General features: G+C 40.4%; 1 protein-coding gene across 6 annotated transcripts in view; it reads left to right on the forward strand.

Annotated features, from left to right (window-relative positions):
- Positions 1-25,142, forward strand: part of PDE4B (phosphodiesterase 4B) — a 664,998-nt gene that overhangs the window by 581,570 nt on the left and 58,286 nt on the right. The window contains exons 1-2 of one of the 6 annotated variants that reach the window (XM_060410687.1): positions 13,744-14,019; positions 14,496-14,640. The exons of 4 other annotated variants lie outside the window; for them this stretch is intronic. In XM_060410687.1, coding sequence (XP_060266670.1) covers positions 14,589-14,640 — 52 coding nt within the window. In that variant the 5' untranslated portion in view covers positions 13,744-14,019; positions 14,496-14,588. Of the gene's footprint in view, positions 1-13,743; positions 14,020-14,064; positions 14,641-25,142 lie in introns of those variants that run through there. One more of the 6 variants, XM_027970913.3, reaches the window with a different exon arrangement.

Here is a 25,142-nt window from a genome sequence, read left to right on the forward strand (position 1 = left end):
AGAGAGTATGATAAATATGATAGATGATAAGCAAGGTCTAGGACTCACAAGTCATGTAAATATAGAACCCAGCACTTTAACATAGAACCTGTATATCCCAAATCCTTTCAAGTATCTGGGAATTAATGAATGCCTAAGTGTAATCATCACAGAAAATGAATTAGTTGAGTCTTGGCAATGAGGCCATTTCTGCAATTGCAGACTCTTAAAGGACTCGTAGTGCTTGATGAGAGTTGATATTATAGACACTGTGCTAAACTTCCAGTGAAAGCAGTACTAGGCAATGTGTAAACAAAGAAGCATGGGTGTGTTCCTCTTAAACTTTATTTACAAAAATAGGAAGTGGACTGTGTTTGGTTCCCCAGAGTTTCCTGATTCTGGTATAAGTTATAGCTAGCAATTCCTAGTTTTATAATTTTATTTCCCTCGAAAATCCTTCCTTTATTCTCCATTGCCTACAAGCTGGTGGACAAATTTCTTAACTCTGTTCCAATCTGAGCAGAACTTTTATGCTACCTGATAGCTTATGTTCTTTTTCTTCTCATTGTGCTCCATTCACATTGTTCTTTGCTAATAATACCATACTTAATGCTTTCTGCTTAACCAAATCCTATCCATCCTTTGTGGAAGAAGTTCTCAAATAGGGTAGAGGGATTATATTAGAACCATCTGGAGAGCCTTTTGACATTAAACATAGTGCTTATCAACCACCATAAATTCTGATTGGCCCAGCGAGGAGGGGGAGAGGGCTTAAGAATGTTCCTAAGCTTATTCAGGTGATATACACCCTCCCCCAAACCACTGGTCAATGGCATTTCTAAAATCCCACTTCCTCCAAGAAGCCTTTCTTAACCACTTTAGCCCACCCAGCTTTCTTCTTTTGGAGCGCATTATTCCTCTTTTGGCAGCCCACCCCAATACTCTTGCCTGGAAAATCCACGGACGGAGGAGCCTGGTGGGCTGCAGTCCATGGGGTCACGACTAAGCGACTTCACTTTCACTTTTCACTTTCCACTTTCATGCATTGGAGAAGGAAATGACAACCCACTCCAGTGTTCTTGCCTGGAGAATCCCAGCGACGGTGGAGCCTGGTGGGCTGCCGTCTATGGGGTCACACAGAGTTGGACACGACTGAAGCGACTTAGCAGCAGCAGCAGTCCTCTTTGACCAAAAATTCATTTTTAACATTTACTGTATTTTTGTTTTTTGTTTAAGCGTTTCATACACCTACTATGATTGTCCTAGGTGCTGGATTATAGCAGTGAACGGGATAGTAAAGACCCTTCCCTCTGAAGATTACAGTCTAGTGACAGAGAGAGACAATCATCATGTGCCCAGGAGAGTGGAGAAGACACTTTCAGATAACGGAAAGAAAACAAGCTAATGGGATAAAGAGTGATCAGAGAAGGCAACTGGAAGGATAAGAAGGTGCTATGTTTGATAGGAGACTCAAAATGTTTTAACAGCATCTATAACTGGACTAAAATCTGAGTGTAGAGACTCAGGGAAGGGAATTATAAGCCAAGGGAACAGCACAATTTTATCTTTCCTTTCTCTGAAAATACTATTGAATATATAATGCTGGAGTAGTCAGCCTCAGAGATAGTTAAGAACAGTTCCCTTATTTAGGACTGCCAAATAAAATGCAAGATGCCAGCTAAAACTGAATTTCATATAAATAACAAATAATTGTTTAGTATAAGAACTAAAAGATTACTTGTCTGAAATTGAAATTTAACTGGCTATCTTTGTTTGGGGGTTTCTTTTCTTTTTTTTGTTAAATTAGACACTTCTACATTTTACTCATAAGAAAAGTAATCCAGGGCAATTTATGTTTGATACTATCCAGTTGGAGCCGAGTTGGAACAAACTCTGAATCTAAAGCAGAAGCAATTCAATTTGATGGTGATATGTTAGGAAATCTTACATTGTTTCATGATGTCTCCTTAGGTAATAATTTGTCTCCCCCACTACTCCTTAAAAGCATGTTTCCTGTGATTTTTATTTTATTGTCATACACTAAGTACAATATTAGATACATAATTCATTCTTTTATCCCTCTTCTGTTGTGAGCCTGCAATAGAAATATTGATCTGAGTTCAAAGGGGACATGGCCTCTGCTCTACAGACAACAGGAAAAATGAGTTTATATAAGTCACTTTTTATCAGCTACAAATATGATTAAGGGTCACCAAGAATGTTATGTTGGTGCCATCTGAGCAGGGAGAGAGGGCTTCCAGATGTGTGATTCAAGGAGGACTTAAAGTAGAAGGTAACATCTGACTTGGGGCTTGATTGATGGCAAGGATTTCAATTAGGGATTACAGAGAATATCGTCTAGGCAGAGAAACAGCACAAACCAAGACAGAGTGGTGAAAATAACAGTACTTATTTGGGGAACATATCAATCTCTGTGTTTGCAACTGAGATTAGGTAAAGGAGAAGAGTAGGTGATGTTAGACTTGGGTTATAAAGAACTCTGAACATCAAATAAAGGTATTTGGATGTATTAGAAAAATCATGGGAGTCATTAGATATGTTTGAGCTGACATTTGATGTAATAAGAGCCATATATGAAGAAAACCTATCTTTTGATGGTATAAAACATGGAGACCAGTGAGAAAGTGATCCAAAAATTCTGGTTGGTTAAATGAGGGCTTGACTATAATTTATAATGAGAGAAAGGAAAAGATGGGACTAGATGCAATAGATATTTTTCAGGTAGAACTCACTGAATCTGCCAACTGGTGGGTTATAGAAATTGAGAAAAAAAGGATGCATGGAAGATAAAATTGAGACTAAGTTTCGATAACTACGAAATGGTGGTACCATTAATAAAAATATGGAAGTCAGGGAAAAGGGCAGATTGTAAGTAGGAAGAAGACAATGGCTTTATCTTTTTAAACATAGCATTATAGAATTTCACAGCTATGAAAGTCATTATGCTGCTGCTGCTAAGTCGCTTCAGTCATGTCTGACTCTGTGAGACCCCAGAGACAGCAGCCCACCAGGCTCCACAGTTCCTGGGATTCTCCAAGCAAGAACACTGGAGTGGGTTGCCATTTCCTTCTCCAATGCATGAAAGTGAAAAGTGAAAGTGAAGTCACTCAGTCGTATCCCACTCTTAGCGACCCCATGGACTGCAGCCTACCAGGCTCCTCCACCCACGGGATTTTCCAGGCAAGAGTACTAGAGTGGGGTGCCATTGCCTTCTCCGGAAAGTCATTATGATTATGCCCAATCCCTTTGTCTCACTGAGAAGAAAATCCAGTAAGAATAAATAACTTGCCTATGATTGCTCTGTAGGTTAGCAAAATAACCAGTTTGGAAAATCAAATGCCCTGAACAGTGTTTATTCCATAAAATGACTGATTTTATGATAAGTTTGAGTTTGTAGAAGTAGAATAATAATGTGGTAAATTGCATTAGTCAATTGGAGATGTAGATGTGGCATTTCAATAAAAGAGCAGGGCCAAAAATTTGGGAGCTATCAAAATGAAAATAACATTTAAAGACGTGGAAGTAAGTGGGATCGCCAAAGGAGAGATTAGAGTTGCTATGTTAAGTGTGACATGTCCATGGATACTAAGGAGTACCCACTAAATTTCACATTTAGGAGGCCACTGGTTCTTGAGAGAGAGAGAACACAGTTGCCATTGAAAGAGAGTAGAAGCAGGACTACAAACATTGAAGTTCGATGGACTGGTGAGGATATTTCTCTGGAAGGTGGCAATAAAAGAAAGTTGGGATAATGTTGAAACGGGACCTAAAGAAAAGCTTTTATGTTGTTGTAGGATGAGTGAAACATAAATGATCAAGTAGGTAAAAACAGTAAATGTCATGAAGAACAAGTGCTAAAGGGGTAAATGAGTGAAGGTGTGACTAAAATCGGGCTGGCTCAGTGGTAGAAAATTCACCTGAAATGCAGGAGATCGATCCCTAGGTGAAGAAGATCCCCTGGAGAAGGAAATGGCAACCCACTACAGTATTCTTGCCTGGGAAATCCCATGGACAGAGAGCCTGGAGGGCTACAGTTCATGGGGTTACGAAAAAGTTGGACATGATTTAGTGACTAAACAACAACAACAAAACCAGAACACATAACTGAAATTAGCAAGGTCCTGGGTGGGGTGGGGGTGGAAACTGAGATGGAAAAGAAAAACAAAACAAAATGAGGAGGGACACTAAAATGGATAGGTAAACATGAAGATAAAGAAGCCTCCTGAGGCATAAAAGGGGTGAAGCTGGTGGAATTCAAATTGACCTTTATCTTACCAGTGAAGTAGGAAATTGGATCTTTGGTAAAAGTGGAAATTGGGTCTTTGGTAGATAGATCTGGGAATGGAAATTTGTGAGCAGTGGGAATGTTTTCATATACAACTATGGGAAATCAGTAGGGAGATGATAAAACTGCATTTAGAACCCTGCTGAGATTAGAGTAGGGCATCTGTGGTAGATTTAATTAACCTAGGGTGGATGCTTTTCAACTATAGCAGAAGAGAAAATACAGACAATGGGAATTTCCCAGGAATTCCCAGGTAGTGGGGAATACTGTTGTTTTATTTATTACTGTTGATGGGATTCATGTTAGATGAAGATTCAAGCAGACTGGGCAGGGTGGGGATGAGTTAAGGGCAAAGGTCAGATTTCCAGGATTGCCTTTATACTAGGATTTCTAATAGCTTTTGCACACATTATTTCATCTAATCCTCATGACGAGTAATCATAACCTTCTGAAGCAACCTTATGAAGCAGCCTTTATTTCCCCAGTTTTCTAGATAGAAATCGTTAAGGTCACACTGAACAAGCAACTGCTCAAAGACTCACAGTTGTAACTGTCAGAACCTTTTCTTCTTCAAACCATGTTGGCTTTGCTCTCTGGTAACCATGAAAAAACACAAAACTAGGCAGATAAGGTTGAGGTTAGTTGAGGAATTTCAGAATTAAAGGTAGAACACTGCCCACTGAGAAGTTCCAAAGGGAAATAGAGTGTTAGTTGCTCAATCGTGTCCAACTCTTTACAACCCTATGGACTGTAGCCCACCAGGCTCCACTGTTCATGTGATTTCCCAGGTAAAAATACTGGAGTGAGTTGCTATTCCCTTCTTCAAGTGGTCTTCCCCATCCAGGGCTATAACCTGAGTCTCCTGCATTGAATACAGATGATTCATGCTCTGAGCCACAAGGGAAACAGATGTGATGGAAAAAACAAGATGATAGTTTGTCAAGGCCCACGAAGTTAGAGAATTATTTTTCACCAGAAACATTTTATTGAAATGCAATAAAAGTGCACACATTGCAAGTGTAGAAGTCAGTGAATTTTTATAAAATTAGTATATCCATGCAGTCAGTATCCACAACAAGAAATGCATCGTCAGCCCCACAAAAGGCCCTCTCAAATCCCCTTCTAGTCAAAACCCCCCTCAAGGTAAGCACTATCTTGACTTCTAACATCACAGATTCATTTTTGCCTCTTGGGAACTTTATATAAATTAACTCATATTTTTATGTGCATTTTAATATTTTATTTCTGTTGTTCGACATTTACCTTTATGAGATTCATCCCTCTTGTTTCATGTGGCAATTGCTCTGATTTAAACACCATGCAACCTTGCAAACCTTGTGCCACCTTTTCTAGCAGTCAGAGTCTGATTATATGATAGAGAAACAAAACGTTATTAACATTTCTTTTCTTTTTTAAAAAATTAATTTATTTATTTTAATTGGAGGCTAATTACATTACAATACTGTAGTATTTTTGCCATACATTGACATGAATCAGCCATGGGTGTACACGTGTTCCCCATCCTGAACTCCACCTCCCACCTCCCTGCCTATCCCATCCCTCAGGGTCATCCCAGTGCACCAGCCCTGAGCACCCTGTCTCATGCATCAAACCTGTACTGGCGCTCTATTTCACGTATGGTAATATACATGTTTCAGTGCTATTCTCTCAAATCATCCCACCCTCGCCCTCTCCCACAGAGTCCAAAAGACTGTTCTATACATCTGTGTCTCTTTTGCTGTCTCGCATACAGGGTTATTGTTACCATCTTTCTCAATTCTATATATATGCATTAGTATACTGTATTGGTGTTTTTCTTTCTGGCTTACTTCACTCTGTATAATAGGCTCTAGTTTCATCCACCTCATTAGAACTGATTCAATGCATTCTTTTTAATGGCTGAGTAATATTTCATTGGGTATATGTACCACAGCTTTCTTATCCATTCATCTGCTGATGGACATCTAGGTTGCTTCCATGTCCTGGCTATTATAAACAGTGCTGTGATGAACATTGGGGTACATGTGTCTCTTTAGATTTTGGTTTCCTCAGTTTGTATGCGTAGTAGTGGGATTGCTGGGTAATATGGGAATTCTATTTCCAGTTTTTTAAGAAATCTCCACACTGTTCTCCATAGTGGCTGTACTAGTTTGCATTCCCACCAACAGTGTAAGAGGGTTCCCTTTTTTCCACACCCTCTCCAGCATTTATTGTTTGTAGCCTTTTTGATAGCAGCCATTCTGACCAGCATGAGATGGTACCTCCTTGTGGTTTTGATTTGTATTTCTCTGATAATGAGTGATGTTGAGCATCTTTTCATGTGTTTGTTAGCCATCTGTATGTCTTCTTTGGAGAAATGTCTGTTTAATTCTTTGGCTCTTGTTTTGATTGGGTCCTGTATTTTTCTGGAATTGAGCTGCATGAACAGCTTGTATATTTTTGAGATTAATTCTTTGTCAGTTTCTTCATTTGCTATCATTGTCTCCCATTCTGAAGGCTGTCTCTTCACCTTGCTTATAGTTTCATTTGTTGTACAAAAGCTTTTAAGTTTAATTTTATCTTTTATTTCCATTACTCTGGGAGGCGGGTCAAAGAGGATCCTGCTGTGATTTATGTCATAGTGTTTTGCCTGTTTTCTTCTAGGAGTTTTATAGTTTCTGGTCTTACATTTAGATCTTTAATCCATACTCCCTGATGTTCAAGCTGGTTTTAGAAAAGGCAGAGGAACCAGAGATCAAATTGCCAACATCCGCTGGATCATGGAAAAAGCAAGAGAGTTCCAAAAACACATCTATTTCTGCTTTATTGACTATGCCAAAGCCTTTGACTGTGTGGATCACAATAAATTGTGGAAAATTCTGAAAGAGATGGGAATACCAGACCACCTGACCTGCCTCTTGAGAAATCTGTATGCAGGTCCAGAAGCAACAGTTAGAACTGGACATGGAACAACAGACTGGTTCCAAATAGGAAAAGGAGTACATCAAGGCTGTACATTGTCACCCTGCTTATTTAACTTGTATGCAGAGTACATCATGAGAAACGCTGAACTGGAAGAAACACAAGCTGGAACCAAGATTGCTGGGAGAAATATCAATAACCTCAGATATGCAGATGACACCACTCTTATGGCAGAAAGTGAAGAGGAACTAAAAAGCCTCTTGATGGAAGTGAAAAAGGAGAGTGAAAAAGTTGGCTTAAAGCTCAACATTCAGAAAACGAGGATCATGGCATCTGGTCCCATCACTTCATGGGAAATAGATGGGGAAACAGTAGAAACAGTGTCAGACTTTATTTTGGGGGGTTCCAAAATCACTGCAGATGGTGACTGCAGCCATGAAATTAAAACATGCTTACTCCTTGGAGGAAAAGTTATGACAAACCTAGATAGTATATTCAAAAGCAGAGACATTACTTTGCCAACTAAGGTCTGTCTAGTCAAGGCTATGGTTTTTCCTGTGGTCATGTATGGATGTGAAAGTTGGACTGTGAAGAAGGCTGAGTGCCAAAGAATTGATGCGTTTGAACTGTGGTGTTGGAGAAGACTCTTGAGAGTCCCTTGGACTGCAAGGAGATCCAACCAGTCCATTCTGAAGGAGATCAACCCTGGGATTTCTTTGGAAGGAATGATGCTAAAGCTGAAACTCCAGTACTTTGGTCACCTCATGTGAAGAGTTGACTCATTTGATGCTGGGAGGGATTGGGGGCAGGAGGAGAAGGGGACGCCAGAGGATGAGATGGCTGGATGGCATCACGGACTCGATGGATTTGAGTCTGAGTGAACTCCGGGAGATGGTGATGGACAGGGAGGCCTGGCGTGCTGCGATTCATGGGGTTGCAGAGTCGGATACGACTGAGCGACTGAACTGAATTAATGGTGTTAGAAAGTGTTCTAGTTTCATTCTTTTAAAAGTGGTTGACCAGTTTTCCCAGCACCACTTGTTAAAGAGATTCTTTTCTCCATTGTGTACCCTGCCTCCTTTGTCAAAGATAAGGTTTCCATAGGTGCGTGGATTTTTCTCTGGGCTTTCTATTTTGTTCCATTGATCTATATTTCTGTCTTTGTGCCAGTACCATACTGTCTTGATGACTGTAGCTTTGTAATATAGTCTGAAATCAGGCAGGTTGATTCCTCCCATTCCATTTTTCTTTCTCAAGATTGCTTTGGCTATTCGAGGTTTTTTGTACTTCCATACAAATTGTGAAATTCTTTGTTCTAGTTCTGTGAAAAATACCATTGGTAGCTTGATAGAGATTGCATTGAATCTATAGATTGCTTTCGGTAGTATACTCATTTTCACTATATTGATTTTTCCAATCTATGAACATGGTGTATTTGTCCATCTATTTGTGTCATCTTTGATTTCTTTCATCAGTGTTTTATAGTTTTCTATATATAGGTCTTTTGTTTCTTTAGGTAGATTTATTCCTAAGTATTTTATTCTTTTTGTCCCAATGGTGAATAGACTTGTTTCCTCAATTTCTCTTTCTGATTTCTCACTGTTAGTGTATAGGAATGCAAGGGATTTCTGTGTGTTAATTTTATATCTTACATCTTTACTATATTCATTGATTAGCTCTAGTAATTTTCTGGTGGTGTCTTTAGAGTTTTCTATGTAGCAGATCATGTCATCTGCAAACAGAGAGTTTTACTTCTTTTCCAATGTGGATTCTTTTTATTTCTTTTTATTTTCTGATTGCTGTGGCTAAAACTTCCAAAACTATGTTAAATAGTAGTAGTGATAGTGGGCACCCTTGTCTTGTTCCGGACTTTAGGGGAAATGCTTTCAATTTTTCACCATTGAGGATAATGTTTGCTGTGGGTTTATCATATATGGCTTTTATTATGTTGAGGTATGTACCTTCTATGCCTGCTTTCTGGAGGGTTTTCATCATAAATGGATGTTGAATTTTGTCAAAGGCTTTCTCTGCATCTATTGAGATAATCATATGGTTTTTATCTTTCAATTTGTTAATGTGGTGTATCACAGTGATTGATTTACAATGTTGAAGAATCCTTGCATTCCCGGAGATAAAGCCCAGTTGATCATGATGTATGATCTTTGTAATATATTGTTGGATTCCGTTTGCTAGAATTTTGTTAAGGATTTTTGCATCTATGTTCATCAGTGATATTCGCCTGTAGTTTTCTCTTTTTGTGGCATCTTTGTCTGGTTTTGGGATTAGGGTGAATTTGGTATTAGAATGAGTTTGGCAGTTTACCTTCTTCTGCAATTTTCTGGAAGAGTTTGAGTAGGATAGGTGTTAGCTCTTCTCTAAATTTTTGGTAAAATTCACCTGAAGCCATCTGGTCCTGGGCTTTTGTTTGTTGGAAGATTTTTGATTACAGTTCTATTTCCATGCTTGTGATGGATCTGTTAAGATTTTCTATTTCTTCCTGGTTCAGTTTTGGAAGGTTTTACTTTTCTAGACCTTAGAACTCTGTAGCTCAGATGGTGAAGTGTCCATTTCTTCCAAGTTGCCTATTTTATTGCCATATAGTTGCTGATAATAATCTCTTATGATCCTTTGTGTTTCTGTGTTGTCTGTTGTGATTTCTCCATTTTCATTTCTAATTTTGTTGATTTGATTCTTCTCTCTTTTTTTCTTGATGAGCCTGGCTAATGGTTTGTCTATTTTATCTTCTCAAAGAACCAGCTTTTAGTTTTGTTGATTTTTGCTATAGTCTCCTTTGTTTCTTTTTCATTTATTTCTGTCCTAATTTTTATGATTTTTTCCTTTTCTAGTTGCTTTAGGTGTAAAGTTAGGGGTTCTTCATTTCTTCCTTTTCTAGTTGCTTTAGATTTAAAGTTAGGTTATTAATTTGATTTTTCTCTTGTTTCTTGAGGTAAGGTTGTATTGCTATGAACCTTCCCCTTAGCATTGCTTTTACTGAATCCCATAGGTTTTGGGTTTTCATGTTTTCATTCATTTCTATGCATATTTTGATTTCTTTTTTTAATTTATTCTGTGATTTGTCAGTTATTCAGAAGTGTGTTGTTTAGCCTTCATACATTTGTATTTTTAATAGTTTTTTTTTTTCTTTTCCTGTAGTTGACATCTAATCTTACTGCATTGTGATCAGAAAAGATGCTTGAGATGATTTCAATTTTTTTGAATTTACCAAGGCTAGATTTATGGCCCAGGATGTGATCTATCCTGGAGAATGTTCTGTATGGACTTGAGAAAAAGGTGAAATTCATTGTTTTGAGGTGAAATATCCTATAGATATCAATTAGGTCTAACTGGTCCATTGTATCATTTAAAGTTTGTGTTTCCTTGATAATTTTCTATTTAGTTGATCTATCCATAGTTGTGAGTGGGGTATTAAAGTCTCCCACTATTATTGTGTTACTGTTGATTTCCCCTTTCATACTTGTTAGCATTTGCCTTACATATTGTGATGCTTCTATGTTGAGTGCATATATATTTATAATTGTTACATCTTCTTCTTGGATTGATCCTTTGATCATTATGTAGTATCCTTCTTTGTCTCTTTTCATGGCCTTTATTTCAAAGTCTATTTTCTCTGATATGAGTGTTGCTACTCCTGCTTTCTTTTGATCTTTATTTGCATGGAATATCTTTTTCCAGCCCTTCACTTCAGTCTGTATATATCCCTTGTTTTGAGGTGGGTCTCTTGTAGACAGCATATATAGGGGTCTTATTTTTGTATCCATTCAGCCAGTCTTTGTCTTTTGGTTGGGGCATTCAGCCCATTTACATTTAGAGTAATTATTGATAAGTATGATCTCATTGCCATTTACTTTGTTGTTTTGTGTTCGAGTTTATAAACCTTTTCTGTTTCCTGTCTAGAGAAGATCCTTTGCATTTGTTGAAGAGCTGGTTTGGTGGTGCTGAATTCTCTCAGTTTTTGCTTGTCTGTAAAGCTTTTGATTTCTCCTTCATATTTGAATGAGATCTTTGCTGGGTATAGTAATCTGGGTTGTACATTTTTCTCTTTCATCACTTTAAGTATGTCCTGCAATTCCCTTTTGGCCTGAAGAGTTTCTATTGAAAGATTGGCTTTTATCCTTATGGGAATCCCCTTGTGTGTTATTTGTTGCTTTTCCCTTGCTGCTTTTAATATTTGCTCTTTGTGTTTGATCTTCGTTAATTTGATTAATATGCATCTTGGGGTGTTTTGCCTTGAGTTTATCCTGTTTGGGACCCTCTGGGTTTCTTGGACTTGGGTGGCCTTTCCCTTCCCTATTTTAGGGAAGTTTTCAACTATTATCTCCTCAAGTATTTTCTCATGGCCTTTCTTTTTGTCTTCTTTTTCTAGGACTCCTATGATTCAAATGTTGGGACATTTAACATTGTCCCAGAGGCCTCTGAGGTTGTCCTCATTTCTTTTAATTCTTCTTTCATTTTTCCTTTCTGCTTCATTTATTTCCACCAATCTATCTTCCACCTCACTTATCCTATCTTCTGTCTCAGTTATTCTACTATTGGTTCCATCCAGAGTGCTTTTGATCTCAGTTATTGCATTATTCATTATTGATTGACTCTTTTTTATTTCTTCTAGGTCCTTGTTAAATATTCCTTGCATCTTCTTAATCCTTGTCTCTAGTCTATGTATCTGTAACTCCATTTTGTTTTCAAGATGTTGGATCATCTTTACTATCATTACAGGCTTCCCTGGTGGCTCAGATGGTAAAGCGTCTGCCTGCAGTGTGGGAGACCCGGGTTCAATCCCTGGGTTGGGAAGATCCCCTGGAGAAGGAAATGGCAACCCACTCTAGTACTCTTGCCTGGAAAATTCCATGGACTGAGGAGCCTGGTGGGCTACAGTCCTTGGGGTCGCAAAGAGTCAGACATGACTGAGCGACTTCACTTTCACTTACTATGATTATTCTGAATTCTTTTTCAGGTAGACTCCCTAGCTCTTCCTCTTTTGTTTGATTTGGTGGGCATTTATCATGTTCCTTTACCTGCTGAATATTTCTCTGCCTTTTCATTTTGTTTAGATTGCTCTGTTTGGGTTGGCCTTTCTGTATGCTGGAAGTTTGTGGTTCCTCTTTATTGTGGAGGTTGCTCCCTGTGGGTGGGGTTGGAAGAGTGGCTTGCCAAAGTTTCCTGATTAAGGAAGCTTATGTTGGTGTTCTGGTGGATGGCACTGGATCCCTTCTCTCTGGAGTGCAATGAAGTGTCCAGTAGTGAGTTGTGAGGTGTCTGTGAGTTTGGTGTGACTTTGGGCAGCCTGTATTTTAATGCTCAGGGCTATGTTCCTGAGTTGCTGGAGAATTAGCATGGCATGTCTTGCTCTGAGACTTGTTGGCTCTTGGGTGGAGCTTGGTTTCAGTGTAGGGATGGAGGCTTTTGGATGAGCTCCTGTCGATTAATGCTCCCTGGAGTCAGGAGTTCTCTGATGTTCTGAAGTTTTGGATTTAAGCCTCCTGCCTGTGGCTTTCAGTCTTATTCTTACAGTAGCCTCAAGACTTCTTCATCCATACAGCACTGATGATAAAACACCTAGGTTAATGGTGAAAAGATTCCCCACAGCAAGGGACACTCTGAGAGGTTCACAGAGTTACATGGAGAAGAGAAGAGGGAGGAGGGAGACAGAGGTGACCAGGAGGGAGAAGAGGGAAAATCAAAAGGGGAGAGACCAATCTAGCCAGTAATCAATTTTCTATGTGTTCTTCACAGTCTGAAACACCCAGAGAGGTTCACGGAGTTACACAGAGAAGAGAAGAGGGAGAAGGGAGATAGAGGTGACTAGGAGGAGGAGAGGGGCAGTCAAAAGGGGAGAGACCAATCTAGACAGTAATCAGTTCCCTAAGTGTTCTCCACAGCCTGGAACACCCAGAGAGATTTACAGAGAATCTTAAGTAGAGAAGAGAAGGGGGAGGGAGGAGATGGAGGTGACCTAGGAGAGAAAAGGGAGAGTCAAAAGGGGAGAGAGAATCAAGCCAGTAATCACACCCCTTCTTTTGAAGAGAATGGGCTGCCTTTCTGGGTGCCCAGCGTTCTCTACCAGTGTTCAGAAGTTTTTTTGTGGAAGTTGCTCAGCATTCAAATGATCTTTTGATGAATTTGTGGAGGAGAAAGTAGTCTCCCTCTCCTATTCTTAGGACCGTCTATGTGCTTTCTTGGGGTATGTATTTGGGAAGACCTGATAGATATGTGTCTAATATAGACAAAATCTTGCTAAATTGCATTTAGATGTGATTTGTATAAAATATATAAGAAAGTCCTTTATGATCTATTCCATAGCACTACATACAGTCTTATCATCAGAAAAGCAGGCTCAAAATGTTCTGTGAAGTTTACATAAACATTGTCAACTCAGTAAAGAGGATAGAGTCCAATGAATGTACTGGCATCTTGAAAGAAAAAAGATGTACTATTGTGATGGTTGGGATTCACTGGACTATTCTTAGTTGTTTAGAAATTACTTACACTGAGTCCTGGAAGAAGATTTAAGGAAACACCAGTTGCCATTTGGTCGTTTCTCTCCGGGAAGGCCCTATGTTAGCCATGCTGCAATCCAAATATAAATAACTGGATACATTTTAAGACACATGACACAATGTTCTGAAAAATAATTCCTCAGAAATTTAGATGAGTATGTGATTAGCATGGTAAGGAGGTTTAAGAGAACTCCAAGTTACTCACTTCCCTTGAGATTCAGTTTCTTCTTCTATAAAACGGAAATAATACTCCATCTCAACTGGCTGCCATGAGAATCAGATGATGGATTTATGAGAAAGCACTTTGCAAACTGTAAGGTGAGTATTTGGTATGATTTGTACAGGCTACTTTACAGCCTTTTCAGTTGCTCATTGTACACTAAAGAGAAGGAAGGATATCCAGATTGGAAGCATCACAGATTATCTAGCAGGGGGATGAAGAGTTATGCCTTTGGGATCACACAGTCCTGGGTGGGAGTATAGGCTCTGCCATGGACTGGTTGCCCTGTGGCCTCAGGCAAGTTATTTAACCTTCTCCACCCACGGCTTCATTTCTAGAGTAGAGATAGTCACACTGCTTACCTTTGGCAAGAAGAGTAGATAATTGTCAGCAAAACATTCCTCATGGCACCTTATGCATAGAATACACCCAGTAAATAGTCAATTACCGTAATTCTATAACAGCATAATAATACTATAATATCTTCAAGTAGCTACTTGGTGCTATGGATGTATAAAGGGCATCTTAAAAATGTTGATCTCCTGGGGCACTGATTTGTGGTTTCATTATTTAGAGGAACCTCTGCAAGGTTGAGAGTAGAGAACAGGCAGGGGACCTGCCTGGTGGGCACTGGTAGGATTCAGGATTCAAAGGCACCTCCTATGGGATGGCTTCTGATGAGATGAACCACTCTCTCCCTCTCCAGCCTACTGCTCCAGGTAAGCTCTTGTCCTCTACTTCTTCATGAGTCAGAATAGTAGAATATCAGAGCTAGAAGAGGCCCTGGATATCATCTGTCTCAACACTGGATTTGCTGCAGAAATGGAACTGAGAGGCTGAGGGGCTTACTGGATGAACTGGTGATAAAACTGGGATTGGAATCCAGATCTCCCAGCTCCCAGTTCAGAGTCTTTTTTCTACCCCGCACCACTCTTAAGAAGTGGTTTCACCTCCCCTCTCTCAGTGCAAATACAGGATCACCTCCTTCAGAGTTGGACCTGAATCTGATTCCTCATGAAATCCCCAGATAACGCTTTGCATGTGATAATTGCTCAGAAAAAAAAATATTTTTAAACGGTATCAATTTTCTGGGGTATTCTGTCCTTGTGTTCAGTTTTTAGAATCAGGGATCAAACTTAAAGATCATCTTTAAATGACCTGGTTCATTCCTCTCTGCTGCTATATATGTACATATCCACTTTCTAGGGAAAGTGTCCTTCTCTAACTCTTCTGGGCGTACAAGCCATCTTTCCTCTGCTCTTTCACTGCTCTGGCATAGAGCTTTATGTTTGTGCTTATGGTGACATAGCACAGCAGAGTGACCAAGAGTGTGAGATGGGGAATTAAGACAGCATAGGGATCTGGCTACAAATTACAAGGTACTTAATGAGTCTAAAGTTATATTTCCTTCCCTGTAAAGTAAGGAAGATAGTATCTACATCATATGATGTTAAATGTTAATCATATAGTACATAGCACAGAGAGTACTCAATAAGTGTCTTAGTTTTAGGTTGTATCACAGTTTGCACAGTGACATGGCTGCCTCCCGTGCCAAACTATGATTTTCTTCAGGTCCAGAACCTTCCTAGTTAACTTTATATCCATGGAGTCTTGGACAGTGTTGTCTGGTACATAGTAAATATTCAGTGTTTTCAGAAAGGAGACAGGAAGGGAAGGCAGGGAGGGAGGAGCGATTCTGAGATGCAGATGAACTCCCAATTGAAGACACTGAAGACCTGGGTTCAGGCCCAACTCCTCCAGCTCCGAGCTGTGGAGTGTGAGCCCAGTCACTTAGTGCCTGTGAAATTCAGATCCTCCTCCACAAAATGGTATTTGTTGTTTGGTCGCTAAGTCCTAGCCAACTCTTTTGCGACCCTATGAGCCGTAGCCCACCAAGCTCCTGCATCAATGGGATTTCCCAGGCAAGAATACTGAGTGGATTTCTATTTCCTCCTCCAGGGGATCTTCCTGACCCAGGGATCAAACCCATGTCTCCTGCATTGTCAGACAGATTCTTTACCACTGAGCCACCAGGGACTCCCCAGCTAAATGGAGGTTTGCTAATCCTCAGTGCATAGCATCCTTAAGTGGATCATTTGAGACGGTGTATGTGAGGATTGAAATGTGCTTCTTGAATTTATGGTGAGAATTCGTATTGTTGTGAGATCTGCCTTCACTGTCTTTTGGAGTTTACTATTAACCAGGTAGCCACTGGGCAAGGACCTGGCTATGGAGGAGAAGTCACTGTGTCAGCTGCTTGAGGAACTCTTTGCTTTCAGGATGTTTGCAGTGTGGAAAGGAGGTTAGAATCATGGCCTCCCCCCATACCACGGAAGGCAGTTTGAGACGGCCCTTGGGCAGAGGCCCTTGACCTCAGTTGACCTACCTCTGTGAGTGCCCAGCAGTTGGTGGCTGTCTCTGAAATGACCCCTCCCAGCACTGCCAGGCCTGCCTGAGCTCGTCTTTGGCTTGCTACCTCCGTTGTCAAATGCCACCGGCATCATGTTCTCGTTTCCCTCATAACACACATTTCAGAGCAGCAAACTGTATTCCCTGTGACGTAAATAGTACAGTGGCACAGCAGAGGGCAAGGGGGTGGCCAGCCGCGGGCAGAATAGAAAGTCAGGGGCTGATGTCTGACAAGCCACTTCCCCACTCAGCCTGCATACAGGACCTGCTCTGGGACTTTCATCTACACCCTCACACACACAAGTTCTCTTTCCTGAGGTCTACATCCCCAAGTGTGTGTAAGTCTGGGAGGCCCTGGAGAAATACAAATCAAGGGAAATTTTGTTATAATGCCTCTTATACAGAGAGCCATAAAGCCTATTTGGTGTAAAAGAGGTTCCTTATTCTAGACACTCCCTGAAGCATTGCCTAATGTCCCCACATCCAAATCCAGATTTCTTTAACCTTCCCTTTTCTTTTGAATGAAGCACTGAAATGGTTGTTATACCTGAGTTCTTAACTCTGGAAGCTGGAGAGTTTCTCCACAGTGTTTAGAAGGATTAGCTCACGTGCATATTGTATTAGTTATGACGGCCTTTGTAAGAAATTTCACAAACTTCATAGCTTAAGAGGTTTTAACAGGGATGTGTTCCTCTCTGGAATCTCTAGGGGAAAATCCATCTTTTTGCCTTTTCCAGCTTCTAAAGGCTGCCTGCATTCCTTGGCTCCTGGCCCTCTTCCATATTCAAAGCCAGAAGTGGTCAGTTGAATATTTCTCACATTCCATCATTCGGACACTAACTCATCTGTCTTCCTTTTCCACATTTAAGAACCCTTATACATTAGGCCCACCTAGATAACCTAAAATAGTATTTTTATTTTAGGGTTAACTCATTAGCAGTGTGTGTGCTCCATCATGTCCGACTCTTTGTGACTCCATCGACTGTAGCCTGCCAGGCTCTTCTGCCCATGGAATTTTCCAGGCAAGAATACTAGAGTGTGTTGCCATTTCCTAATCCAGGGCATCTTCCCAACCCAGGGATTGACCCATGTCTCTTGCATCTCCTGCGTTGACAGGTGGATTCTTTACAACTGTGCCACCTGAGAAGCCCATTAGCAACTTTATTTTCATCAAGAACCTTAATCCTCTTTTGCTGGGTAGTGTAGTATATTTGTAGGTTGTAAGGATTAAGATGCATGCCTTTGTTCTTTCTCCCATAGGTGATGTCAGTATCTCGGGATGTCTCTGCAGTAATGATTGGCAAATATGGCCCTTGGGATAGATACTTATTTTTGCAAATAAAGGTTCATTGGAATACAGTCACATGCATCTGTTTTTGTATTATCTGTGCTTTCATGCATAAATAGCAGAGTCTAATATTTGCAACTCAGACCATGTGGCTTACAAGCCTAGAATAATTACTATCTGGTCCTTTTTAAAGTTTATTGACTTTTGCTCTCTAACACTTCATGTATCTCTTATTCTAACTATAACTCTAGAGAATATCACTCAGGGCCCTTGTGGATGTTTTCTTCATGTTTTTCACTTCCCTACCCCCTATACACATACTTTTAAAATTCCTAGCAGTGCTCTGCTTGCCTCTCCTGCTGTTCCCTCTCTCCCTTAATTATGATAAAACTACTAAACTCTTATAGTAATGCCAAATGCCGTATTGTATCATCTCTTTGCTTCAATATATGCTATTCCTTTTGCTTATAAAGTATATTTCTTTCTTTTTTCTATTTATTGCGTGGCAAACTCCTATTCATCCTTTAAAACCTTCCCAAGGTATAGCTCCCTCCAGGAAGCCTTCTCTACTACTCCTACACAAGGAAAAGCAGTTACCCCTATTCTCAGAACATTCTTTCTTTTCTGTAAGTGCCTCAATGTCAGTGATTGCTCTATTTACCCTTCTGGCATCGTCTGTGTCTAGCATGGGGACTGACATCTGTTATGTATCCACAAATACTAGTTTAATTGAATAGTACTTTAACTGTTGCCAGTCAGAGATGAGACACAGTAAAGTGATAACAATAGGTTCTGTAAAAATTCAAAACTGATCCCTGCTGTTTCACAGAGGGAATGGCTGCATGATCTTGGAGATGTCAGTTCAATTCTCCCAGCCTCAGTTTCATCAGCTATGAACCAAGGAGTTGTTTTAAATATGATGGGTCTCTTGGGCCTCTTCCAGTTTTAGTGGTCCTCTCTGTGGAGAACTTGGCCTTCTTCTTTGCAGATGTTGAGAAGAGAGAAATCTCCTGCTTTGGGCTTATGCCTTTCAGAACTAGAAATCACCCAAGACTTGTATCACTCTTAGCTTTGCTTTGACTGTGTTGCAACTGGGAACTGAGGAGATGGGGGAGGAGAGAGTGGAGGAGAGCAAGGAGTTGGTGAGATAATCTAGAGGAGTCTTATATTTGTTACTGGTCGTTCTCTAGGAATCAATTAGAAGATAGACACAAGCCCTGGAGAGTCATGGACAGAGAGTGTGTGCTCACAGTCCCCAGCTCATGCTTGGCAGCAGTCCATGCTTGGAGCTCAGTCCACACCCTAAGTCCTTACAATTATATGGGTATCACATCAGACTCCAAGCAGTCCAAATTAACATTTCCCCACCTACCCCAACTCCCTCATATCAGTCACTGGTTCTGTTCTTATGTCCAAACTGTAGCTACACCTTCCTCTCCCTGGAGCCTTTTGGACACCTTCCTCTCCCTGGTTGTCTCTTATTGAGAACGACATACATTTTTGCCTTATTATGAACGATATATATATATATATTTTTTCCTTTCCAGATGTTACTTAGAACTCATCTATTCCATTCTGTTGTAACTACCTTTTCTAGCCTGTGTTGTTTTCAATTTATATCCCTACAATTGGGTCTTCCTGGGATCCCTAACTCTAGCTACTTCCCATTGAGAGTCATCTTACATATTCCTGTTGGTCAGATTGTCCTAAGTTCCCTCTTTCTTCATGTTTCTCCCCTCCTCAAGAACTTCCAGGAGTTCCTTGCTGCTCCTACATCAAGTCCAGAGACCTCCACTTCACAGTCTGCTCCCCCTTACTCTCTTAACATTTTTCTTCAACACCCCCTGCATTTCATTTTGGACTCCACATCTTTTCATCTACGATTACCTTTATTTGGCTTTTAACTCAGTTAAGCTCAGCACACTTCCGCAAACATATATTAAGCACCTGCCCTGTTCCAAGCGCAAACGTGCTTTCACCGCCCCCACTCCCTGTTGGGTAATCCAGCCTACAGCCCACAGTGCGCCCTTACTGGTTGCCTTCTGTGTCTGAACATCCCTGCTCCCCTCCAAGGTCACATATTGCTTGAGGACAACAGCAACCTGTCTTTTGCTTCTTTGTGCCTCAACTGGGGCCTATTATGGAGCTCAGACACTCAGGCCACCTCTCCAGCCTCATTCACCATTTCCCTGTTTTGTCATCTATACATTGATGGTAATGCAATCTACCTCACAAGCTTGTTTTGAAGGTCAGAGATATTTTGTCCAGGCAGACTCTCAATTGATGGTGGCTCTGATTAACATTATTCTTATCCATCCTTCCCATGGTCCTCAGTTTTTGAAGCACAAGCTCTTGAGTATTTGGAGTCAGAGAAAGTAACCAAAGGAATTTTATCACAATAGCTAGACTTAGAAACTGTTCTCGAGCCTAACTCTTAATCAGAACATTCCGCACTGAACCTATAAATTACAGTAGGCTATCACATTTCATTTTACTTGTTTATAAGGCAAGCAGTGCTTGCTGCTTACTAGGCTCTATTCAAGGTTTGCCGTTTGCAGTCTCAGTGGCCCTTTTTGTAGATGAGTCATTCCGTCTTCCTCATTTCAGACCCAGCCCTCTGTATGTAAGAAGTGTGGTGTAGGAACATACAGCTTCACGTTTTTGCTACAGACTTGGTCCTGAGCTTTGGCCATGTGAAATTCACTCAATCCCCGCCTCCCCAGTCCTTCTCCTGAGGCTGTAGTGCCAGGTGCCAGCTGGGGCCTTCTGTCTGCTGGCTGCCCAGGCTATTCAATTTCAGAAAAATAATTTCACATCCAAACTACAACTATTTGAAATTCATTCAAAGTATAGCAGTATTTCATTCATTCAATAAATTCAATCAGTGAATAAATTCAATTCAGTAAATGTTTACTAAATGAAAGCAATCACTCACCAAGACTGATTTAATCTCAAAATGTCTGTTGTATTTTTCTGCAAATAAATTTTGTGGTATAATCTACTTTGTAAAAGATCAGTATTCCCTTGTTTACTATTTCAAATACTACTAGTTCTCATAATTCAAGGAAGCCTTTTAAACTAAATTACATGACAGTTCATGATAAATGCTAGAAGAACCACCAGAGCAGAAACAAAACAAACAACAGCAAACCTTAGCTAATAGGAAAACAACTTCAAAAAAATTAATATTGGAGTCAATTACCTAGATTAGCCCAGGTTTAAGACTGTTTAGAACCTGTGTTAAATGGATACATGTGTGAACCTGGCAAAGCAAGAGGCCAGAAATGTCAGAAGTGACATGGAAAACATCTACAGTCCTTGTTTGTAAGTGTGTGTCCAGGGGGAGATTGAGCCAACATTTTCTACCTTGCCTACGCATTTATGTTGGCGGGATTTCCCTGGTAAATATTGGTTTTTACCAGACACTGAAATCGTTAATCATATTTAACAAACACTGCATTATACTGAGTTAGACACTCCGTTAGAAAAGGAGAAATACGGAAACACAACTGATACTACAATCTTCCGAGAGTGAAAGGAAAAAATTGGAATCAAGTAAAATTCTTTAGAGGTAGAAACGCCAAAAAAAACCATTGCTGACATACAACATTTTGTTTTTCTAAAGTCTGGAGCTGAGTTCAGTTAAGTGACGTAGTTTACAAACCAGGGGAAATTAGGGTAGGAACGGAAATACTGCTAAATTAGGAGAAATTGGTCAAAGGAAGGCAGGCTAGCTGTGACACACACAATGTTGGCTTCTTTCTCAGATTCTCAAACAATTCTTATTTGCTACTGTGTCGAGTTGGGTTGCCATGAAACCTGGTGCCTAATTTTGTATTTGTGTGCTAGTCAGAAGTTCTGAATCTGTCGCATAAAGCAACTGCTCATCTACCTGCAAACAGGGCTGCAAAAAACTACTCTTAACTTTCCTACCACATATGCGCATGAGCATGGCTGCGTGCACACATATAGACATACACACAACCCCAGCCTCCCCCCCCACACACACATACACACAACCCCAGCCTCCCCCCTCACACACACATACACACAACCCCAACCCCCAAGAGTCACTTAGTTTCATTCACTCTGTGCCTTCATTCACATCCAGTGGTTCTTATGGAATCATCCAAGAATCCATAAATCACCTAGGGAGCCTCTGAGTCTCCCACTACATTCCTTCCTCCCATCCTCCCCACCTCTACACTTCCTAAATCCCCACCTCTCTCATCTCAGACACAGCCCTGAACTGTTTAGATGTTTCTAAGGATGTCTTCAGGAGGACTTGTTGTTTTATTTCTGAAGCCTATGTTTATGTCTGCTTAATTAAGTCATTGCATCCCACCTTTTAGGGCAGACAATGATAAGATTTAAAAGAAGCAGAGACCCAGGGAGATGAGTAGTCTGCCCCACTGAAGTAGCCTAAGGGAAATACTGTTTTTGTTTGTTTCCTTTTCCTTTTTTTCCCCTAAGTTTTCATCAGCTCACAGGAGAGACTGGAGAGGTGAGACTCCCAGGAAAGAGAAAAATTCAGATAGGGTGGTTATCGCCAAAGGTGGCCAGTGATGGGGGTCACCTGAAGCAATTCTAAGAACAAATTCCCAGAGCCTACCCCAGAAAGACTGCTTCAGTACCTCAGGGGGTTTCACCTGGGGAGCACCCCCAAGGAGATTCAGGTGGAGCTCTTTCACAAACTGGCCTAGTGATGGAGTATCAACTTTAGGTTCAGGCTGGGTTACGACCTGAGTCCCACCATGTCCCTAGTGTGACTTTGGGCAGATTGTGCAGTCTCATTAAGCCTCAGTTTACTCACCTATCGAAAGGACTAGTAACTATTTAATGGGGTTGTTGCAAAGACTAAATAATATAATATTTAAAGTCTCTTACATGCAGCTTGACTTACGCTGCTGCTGCTAAGTCGCTTCAGTCGTGTCCAACTCTGTGCGACCCCAGAGACGGCAGCCCACCAGGCTTCCCCGTCCCTGGGATTCTCCAGGCAATAACACTGGAATGGGTTGCCATTTCCTTCTCCAATGCATGACAGTGAAAAATGAAAGTGAAGTCGCTCAGTCGGGTCCGACCCGTAGCGACCCCATGGACTGCAGCCTACCAGGCTCCTCCGTCCATGGGATTTGCCAGTCAAGAGTACTGGAGTGGTTTGCCATTGCCTTCTCCGAGCTTGATTTATAGTAGGTCACAAATAAAGTGAGTCAATCCAAATGTCTCCTTGGGACTTACCCAACTGAGGCAGCCACTAAAGCCTTCCAAAAGACTCTGTGTGTGTGTGTATGTGTGTGTGTGTGTGTGTGTGTGCACGTGTGCACTCAGTCGTGTCTGACTCTTTCCAACTGGAGCCCTCCAGACTCCTCTGACCATGGAATTTTCCAGGCAAGAGTACTGAAGCGGGTTGCCGTTTCCTCCTCCAGGGGATCTTCCTGACTCAGGGATCAAACACGTTTCTCTTGTGTCTCCTGCACTCCAGGCAGATTCTTTACCACTATAGCACCTGGGAAGCCTTAGAGGCAGACTAAGTCAGAATTCTGACTCCACTAAATCTGTGGTTCTCAGGGAGCTACTGCATTTCTCTGTTTCTTATCTGCAGAATAAAATGATCTATTACATATAAAATAATAGGTCACGAAATTATGATAAGATTAAATCAGTTCATGCATGTAAAGTGCTTAGAAACTTTGGAAGTGGATAAATAATAACTACAATCATTATTCTTATTACAACCTCTTCTAAAGTGAGCACTTGGATGGGAATGAATGTTGGCCATGGAGTATTCAAGTAGTGGCAATAGCTTTATGGTCTAGAACAGTGCTATCCAATTGGTGTTATATATAATGCAAAGCTCATTGATAATTTAAAAAATCTTAGTAAACACATAAGAAGAAACAGGTGCAACTAATTTTACTAGTATATTTTACTGAATTCAATATATCCCAAATATGATAACTTGACATGTCAAATATAAAACTTTATGGAGATATTTTACATGACTTTTCTATACAAAGTCTTTGAAATCCAATGTCTTTGTTACACCTGCAGCACACCTCCCAGCAGACCTAGCCACATTTTAAGAGTTCAATAGCAATACATAATTTGTAACTACCATACTAGACAGTGCAGACATTCCAGACTCTGAAGCAAGTCCCCTCACCTTGATGAGCCTCAATAATCCCATTTGTAAAACTGGAGAGAATTTCCATGACTTTGTTTCTAAAAGAAAATGAACACACTTGAAAATTCTTTGTTATCTAGAAAAGACTGTATATAGTAGGCTTGCGATCTCTTTTCTTCTTACCGACTAGCCTTTTCTGCAAATAATAATCCCTGATAATAATAATTTATCAAGTGCTTATTCCTTTTCCATCCTACTATCCTTACAACTTACATCTATCAGCTCAATAATTCATCTTAAAGGCTGCACTGCAGTAGCAAGAGCATGGAACTTGGGGCAAAAGGCCTAGGCTCTGTGTTTACTACTTATAGGACTTGCAGTGAGACATTTAAACTCCCTAAACTTCAGTCTCTTCCTGTTAAAACATAGACCATACATCTCTCAAAAGGCATGATGAGGATTTAAAAAGATTGTTCGGATGAAAAAGATATATAACTGCAAAACATTACACAACTGGACATCAGTATTGAGATATTTATAAACCACTGTGTGCCATCCTTCTGTTGAGCAGTTTTCAATGGCTCCCCATTGTGTGACAAATAAAGTCAGATTCCTTAGTTTAGTATAAAAAACTCTCCAAGATCTCACCCTGACCATTATACTTTTGCAAGTCTATTCTACTCGGCATCCTTGCTGAAACCCAGGGTTCTAACCAAATAGGACTATTATACTTGTTCTCCCAAACAGGACAGAATGGTGTGGCGTGTTTCTAATTTCATACCTTTGTTCATGCTGTTCATTGTCTTAACCTGTTTTTCCAACTCTCAGAATTCCATCCATTCGTCTTTACCTGGCCTCCAAGTCTCTCCTGATCTTCTTTTCCCCTATGTTTTTAAGATCTATCTGTGCTGCCTCTGAACTTTATTTGTACCTTCCATACAACAATTGTCAAAATCTATTTAGAATTCTAGTTTTGCACCGACACCTGCAGCTGTTGTTTTGGGGTTAAGTAACAAATTCTGCATGTGATTTTGCAGAGATCCCTTTGACAGACAGAATATCCCCTTATATTAAAATGAGCCAGCTGGAAATCTAATCAAAATATACATGCAAAAGAAATGGAGCTATGCACTGTGGTTACATTGACTAAATCCGCAAAAGGAAAGTGGTTTGTTTGGAGACTAGTAAAAAAAGAAACCAGAACAAGAATTCCTGATATTACTTCTCCAATACTATTCAGTAGGCAAGACCCCATTCCTTTGGGCAGTGGATATCCAATCTATTGATATTTGGGGCAAGTCAGCAGTTCAAGCAGTGTTCTTTTGAGCTTCTGCTAGGTAAGCATATACTGTGCTGCATTAAAGAGCAGTCAAAAACATATATTCCTTGCTCTCAAGAAG

The sequence above is a fragment of the Ovis aries genome, chromosome 1 (assembly GCF_016772045.2).
Source record: "Ovis aries strain OAR_USU_Benz2616 breed Rambouillet chromosome 1, ARS-UI_Ramb_v3.0, whole genome shotgun sequence".
NCBI classification, from domain to species: domain Eukaryota; kingdom Metazoa; phylum Chordata; class Mammalia; order Artiodactyla; family Bovidae; genus Ovis; species Ovis aries.